Source organism: Magnolia sinica, chromosome 4 (genome assembly GCF_029962835.1).
Source record: "Magnolia sinica isolate HGM2019 chromosome 4, MsV1, whole genome shotgun sequence".
In the NCBI taxonomy this organism is placed as follows: Eukaryota; Viridiplantae; Streptophyta; class Magnoliopsida; order Magnoliales; family Magnoliaceae; genus Magnolia; species Magnolia sinica.
In genome coordinates this window covers 87,158,455-87,164,124 of record NC_080576.1, presented here as the reverse complement: position 1 = coordinate 87,164,124, position 5,670 = coordinate 87,158,455, and the positions used below count along the sequence as shown (strand labels likewise).

Below are 5,670 nucleotides of genomic sequence, written 5' to 3'. Positions count from 1 at the left end.
TTCATAGTCAGTGATCTTCATCATGTGAAATACCTTTTGGATGGGTTGGATGTCATATAGACTTGACACATTTGGCAATTATGCCCCGCTACAGGATTGTAATGGCTTTTACGGCCTCTTTTTAATTTCAAAGCGGCCATTACAGCCCCATTAAGCAAACTTACCCACCATTACTATCACACAATAGCCGTTTTTGGAAACCATGTGTCAATCTGCCCATCCAAAGTAGGGCTCACCAGCCTGGTTATCTTGACTAGTAGAAGATAAACCAGATGAAACTTTTTTGTACTTTTGTTCTTTAGGCAAGAGTTATTAGTCCGAATTAGTTCAAGGCAAATGGCAGACTGGCATTCACGCAAAGATAGATTCTTACTATGATTTTGGCTACATAGCAACTGTTACATCCATTATTGCCACATGCTAATATGACATGTTGAGAGACAATACAGATATATTTATATAGACCAAATCACATTGATGGCATCATCCACACAAGAAAAATCAGTTGCTTAAATTAATTGATGATGAACAAAAATACCTTCTTTCAGTTATGCATACGGCCACTGTGGAAGAACAAATGGTTATGTTCTTATGTTCTTACATACGCCCGTGCATAATATTAGAAACAGAGTTTGCAGGTATCGCTTTAGCCATTCAGGTTTTTGAAACAGCTAGCGGACATTTTAGGAGGGCACTAATGTATCGGTGCATATAAGCAAGAGCACAATAAGGATGCTTTTTGTTGCACCAAATTTCATGAAATTAGGTGCAACCAATCACCTAAAAATTAGACTGACTAATCATGAAATTTCATGATATTTGGTAAGCACACCACAAAACAATATTAACATCCATATTCAACAAAAGGAAAAAGGAAAAACTAAAAGGCAAGAATCTAGGAGATTTTAGAGATGTTCCACCCACTGTGTGGCCTAGCAGATCAACAGCCCCAACAAACCACAACATTGGCCACACTTGTACAGAATAAAACTAAGGGGATAAACATTGTAGCATGGTTACCAATAATAAATAAATAAACAATTGTAGCATGGTCACATCAAGATTATGGTGCAAGTAACAAGTTCAATGATTTTTAATAGCCATCATGGCCACATTTTAAGGGGGCCGTTTGAAGAAGCAATTTTTGTATGGATAGGATATTCCACATGTGACATGTAATTTTTGTCAAGGGACGTTTGAAGAAGCCCACTTTTCATACCAGGTGATCATTAATGACTGGCTGGTGTTTTAGCACCTATTTTGGCAAGCGCCAGATCAGACAGGGGTTTGCAAAGTGCGTCCAAACACAACATCAACTGCCATTTAGATCAAGACAGCATTTAGGCATCAAATGCCCCTTAGAATGGTGCATCCAAACAGGACCTAAAATAATCAAAGACATCTTAACCATCAAACAGATGGACTTTAAACAGCCAACATTTAAATAAATAATTAAAAATCACAATGAGCAGTTTCAACTGGTTTTCATATCAGGCAATCATCTCCATGTGGCCCATCTTTCATACAAATAGCTATATATGGGAAATGCTGCCCAGCATAAATGATGATATAACCGCTGTAGCTGACCATTTCTCAAATCAATTGGCTGGATAAGAGGAAATAGAAGCAATTCCACAGTGCCACTCATGCCAGACCCAAGAATTAAGTCACCCCAATCACAACATAGGTTAGAACATTGTTTAAAAACTCAACTCGATGTTCATCGAGTAGGAAGGCTCGACCAATTGTTAATTATAAATTAAAAAGGTATACGAATAGTAAAAAATTAACATAATTTGGTCTCTTATGAGCATTATAAAATAAGAAAACAAGCAGCAATAGCAGAGCATGCTGGTTGCAAGTTCAGCTCCTACTCTTCTCCTTTTATATTTTACTAAAAACAATCTTGACAAGGCGACTGCCTCAGCACAAGTCACCGTTCATCAAATCAACCACGTTAGTAAGTTCTTATTGTCTCAACTCGAAATCCTACTGAGTAGACTCAGCCAAGTTTCGAATTGAATCGGTGAGAGTTTTAGTAATATGGGCTAGAAGTCTTTACTGAATATGGACCGTGGATCTTCTTCTTCTTCTCTTTTTTCTTTTTCTTTTTTTTTCTTTTCTTTTTTTTTTTTTTTTTTTTCCACCTGAACTGGTATACATGCCTCAGACATGGTTGCTTTTACTGTGGGCAGATGAAGGGTGGCAGGAAAAAAAAATCACGTGAAGCCATACACAAAAGAGAGAAACTGGTAACAAGCAAAAATAACTACAACTGAGAAGTTAAACTTTGAAGCAAAAGTTAAGTACAGGTAAAGGCGATGTGCAGCCAAGATATAACCGTGAAATTCTTCACTAGACTGTGCAAAAAAGAACTATTCAAATCATCCTTCATCTTTTTTTGCATGATCACATGAACCGGTAGACCTCAGAAACCTCCATGTCTGAATCTTCCAAAAGGCTAAAAAAAACTTACATTTTCCAAGGTTTCTTCCATCGCCTGCCTTCCTACTCATCATCCTCTTCCTACAAAAAATAAAATTAAATTAATTCTTGGGTTTGTAATTTCTAAAAATAATTATATATTTTTACCTCTCCACTCTCCTCCTCCTCATCGTCCTCATCATTCACCTCAGATTTCGACTTGTCAGACTCCTCTTCTTCCTCTTCGTCTTCAGGTTCGTTTTGCGCCTCTGCCTGATAATAAATATTAATAACAAATATTAATAAAAATATATTAAAACACAAATAAAATGAAATAAAAAAATGAGGGGACATACCTGCTTCTTGTTATAGGAAGCCATGACCTTCTTGTACTCGGTCTTCCTCTTCTCTTGCTTGGCGATATAAGGAGCTTTTTCCTGTAAATTTAAGTAAATATACTCTCAAAAATAGATAATAGAAAAAACAACTCTCACTTTTTTTGTGCTTTTATAAGAGGGGAGGAACAAAAAAACTCACATCTTGCGACATTGATTTCCATTTATCCCCAGCTGCTTTGCCGACCTGATTTCAGAAAAATAAAAAGGATGAAAATCGAAAAAAAAAATTACGCTGTGTTTGGCTGCACCAAATATCATGATATTCTGCACCTAACTAGACTGATTAATCATGAATTTCATGATATTTGGTGAAACCAAACGCCGCCTTAGGTAGATCTGATGACGGAAATAGAATCAAGCTTACAGCAGATACGGATTTGTTGTTAGGGTTTTTCTCCTTGAACTGCTTCCGAAACTCCTCCCTTCAAAGAAAATCAAAGAAAAATCAGATAAAATCCGAAAAAATGAATAAAAATAAAATAAAATAAAATAAAAAGCATACATGAAGATGAAAAAGGCGCTCGCTGGCCTTTTCGGCTTGTTCGGGTCCTTCCCAGTCTTCTCCTTCTTCAACGGCTTTTTGCTGGCTCGATCGCTTCCTTTCCTCTTCACAGAAAGCCTATGGGTAGGCGGAAAAAACGATTTTTTCCATCATTTCACAGAAGAATATGGAGATCCAAACGAAATCATTCGGGATTGAGGAAAAATAGCTGAAAAAATGAACAGATCGGGGAGAAATGCTGAAAACTCACTTGCTGTCTGCTTTCTTCGACGTGTCGGCCTTCGATTTCGCTCCTTTCATCGCAGTACCTGCTGGAAACGACCTAATCGGTGAGAATCGGTAAAAATCGGTTGGAAACGAAGGAAATCGAAAGGAAACGATTGGAAATGTCGATGGAAGGTTACCTTGGGGTGGGGTTAGGGTTTCGAGAGAGAGAGAGACAGAGCTGTTGTGCTGTCGTGTGGGGAAAAGAGCGAGAGAGATAAGCGGTGGCGAGTGAGTGAGTGAGAATTAAAATTTCAATCGCGACGGAAGAAAGCGTTTGGGCGGGATTCGATATCCTGTCGCCACGTCTGTGATCCGTGTAATCAGATCTCCCTCCTCCCACTTTTATCGGACGCCGATTGCTTAGGGGCTGTTTGATTTCCAAACTGCGGGGCCCACCCTAATGTATGTGTTTTGTCCACGCCGTCCGTCCGTTTTTCGAGCAGTTCAAACGGATGGACGGCTGGAAAAGACAAGTACATGATGGTGGGCCCCACAGAGTTAGTACGCAATTGGAGCTCGTGGGTGCCGTCCATCAATTTTTTTATATCCTTTTAGTACACAAGATCCAATTCTCATGTGGAAGGCACCACCGTTGAAAACTTTTGGTGGGCTACAGAAGTTTTGGATGAAGCTCGTCTTTTTATTTATCCTTCGTCCAAGTTTTCTTAACACTATTAACAGGTTGGATGGCAAGTAAAACTTAAGTAAATTTTGAAAACCTTACTATGAGCCCTTCCGAAACTTTAATGGTAAGGCATTAAAACACCACTGTTTCCTCTGGTGTGGTCTACATGAGATTTCAATCTTCTAAAGTTTTTTACCCACGCTCTAAAATGCGCTTAAGAAATGCATGGACGGTATAGATATACAAAACATCGTCAAGGTGGGCCCCACAGTAAAGGTAACACCCTCTCATCCTGTTACACACCTAATCCGCTCCCACGAGAAGCACCGGTGACAGTGATGCCTATCGACCAAACCAACCTGTTGATAACGTTACTGGGACTTAGAAAGAAATTATAAATAACAGCTTGATCCAAAACTTCAATGGCTTGCAAGAAACTTTAAATGTTAACCCTTCAATCTCCACTATGTGATCTATTTGAGCCTTTGATCTGCATTATTTTTTATTTCATGCTCTGAAATAATCTTTCAAAATGGATGAATGGTATGGATAAAAGTCATACATCACAATAGACCTATGAGTGCGCTGCTGGATGGATTAGCGTTCAGTAGGTGCACGACGCAATCCGTGAAGGTAACGCCTGACACGAGCAACCCCTTGGTCCTGAAAATGATCGGCTACTGACCCTGAAACTAGCCGATGGCTAGTGGTCGGTGCTCCGTGGGACCTACCATGATGTATGTGTTTCATCCCTGCTGACCACCTATTCTTCCAGATCATTTTATGGTATGATCTCAAAAATGAGATTGATCTAAATCTCAAGTGGACCGCACAGTGTTGATTGAACACACACCATTAAAAACTTGTTAGGAGCCACACAAGTTTTAGATCATGCTGATATATATTTTTCCCCTTCATACAGATGTCAAATAATCATTACAGTGGTCCCTGAGATCTTTTTAATGGTGAAAATTCAATCACTACTGTTTTCCCATGGTGTGGTTGAGATTTATATCTACCTCATTTTTGTAATGAAGACCTGAAATTATCTTTAAAAATGAATGGACGGCGTGGATAAAACACATACATCATGGTAGGGTCCACGTAGCACCGACGACTAGCCACCTGGTTGGTGGCAGCGTCACTAGCCAAACGGCGTCCGTCGTCCTCGAGCGCATTAGGCGGTTCCCTGGCGTGGGACCTTGATGCATATGTAGCATATCATGCCGCCCAACCCTTTTTCCAGCTCATATCTAGGACATGAGACAATTTTTTTAAAAATAAAATAAATAAATACATTACGACCACACTACACTACCGGAAACAACGCTGCTTAAAGGTCGAAAAGAACTAAGTAAAGGGAAGAAATAAAAAACCATCATCACATTGATTCAAAACTATTCCGGCGCACCACAAGTTTTAAGTGATCAATCACTACTCTTTCCTGTAGTGTG

General features: G+C 39.2%; 1 protein-coding gene across 4 annotated transcripts; it reads right to left on the bottom strand.

Annotated features, from left to right (window-relative positions):
• Positions 1-2,266: 2,266 nt before the first annotated feature.
• Positions 2,267-3,832, bottom strand: LOC131243326 (HMG1/2-like protein). Of its 4 annotated transcripts, none has more exons than XM_058242587.1 (8): positions 3,729-3,832; positions 3,575-3,632; positions 3,325-3,441; positions 3,187-3,244; positions 2,962-3,006; positions 2,781-2,861; positions 2,593-2,697; positions 2,267-2,526 (listed from the first exon to the last, which is right to left on the bottom strand). In XM_058242587.1, the coding sequence occupies exons 2-8, from the start codon at positions 3,622-3,624 to the stop codon at positions 2,509-2,511; spliced, it is 474 nt and encodes a 157-aa protein (XP_058098570.1). In that variant the 5' UTR covers positions 3,625-3,632; positions 3,729-3,832; the 3' UTR covers positions 2,267-2,508. The 4 variants fall into 4 exon arrangements, with proteins under 4 accessions (XP_058098570.1, XP_058098571.1, XP_058098569.1 ...); XM_058242588.1 differs by having other exon boundaries at positions 3,575-3,635; positions 3,729-3,824; XM_058242586.1 differs by lacking the exon at positions 3,729-3,832 and having other exon boundaries at positions 3,575-3,722.
• Positions 3,833-5,670: the final 1,838 nt, after the last annotated feature.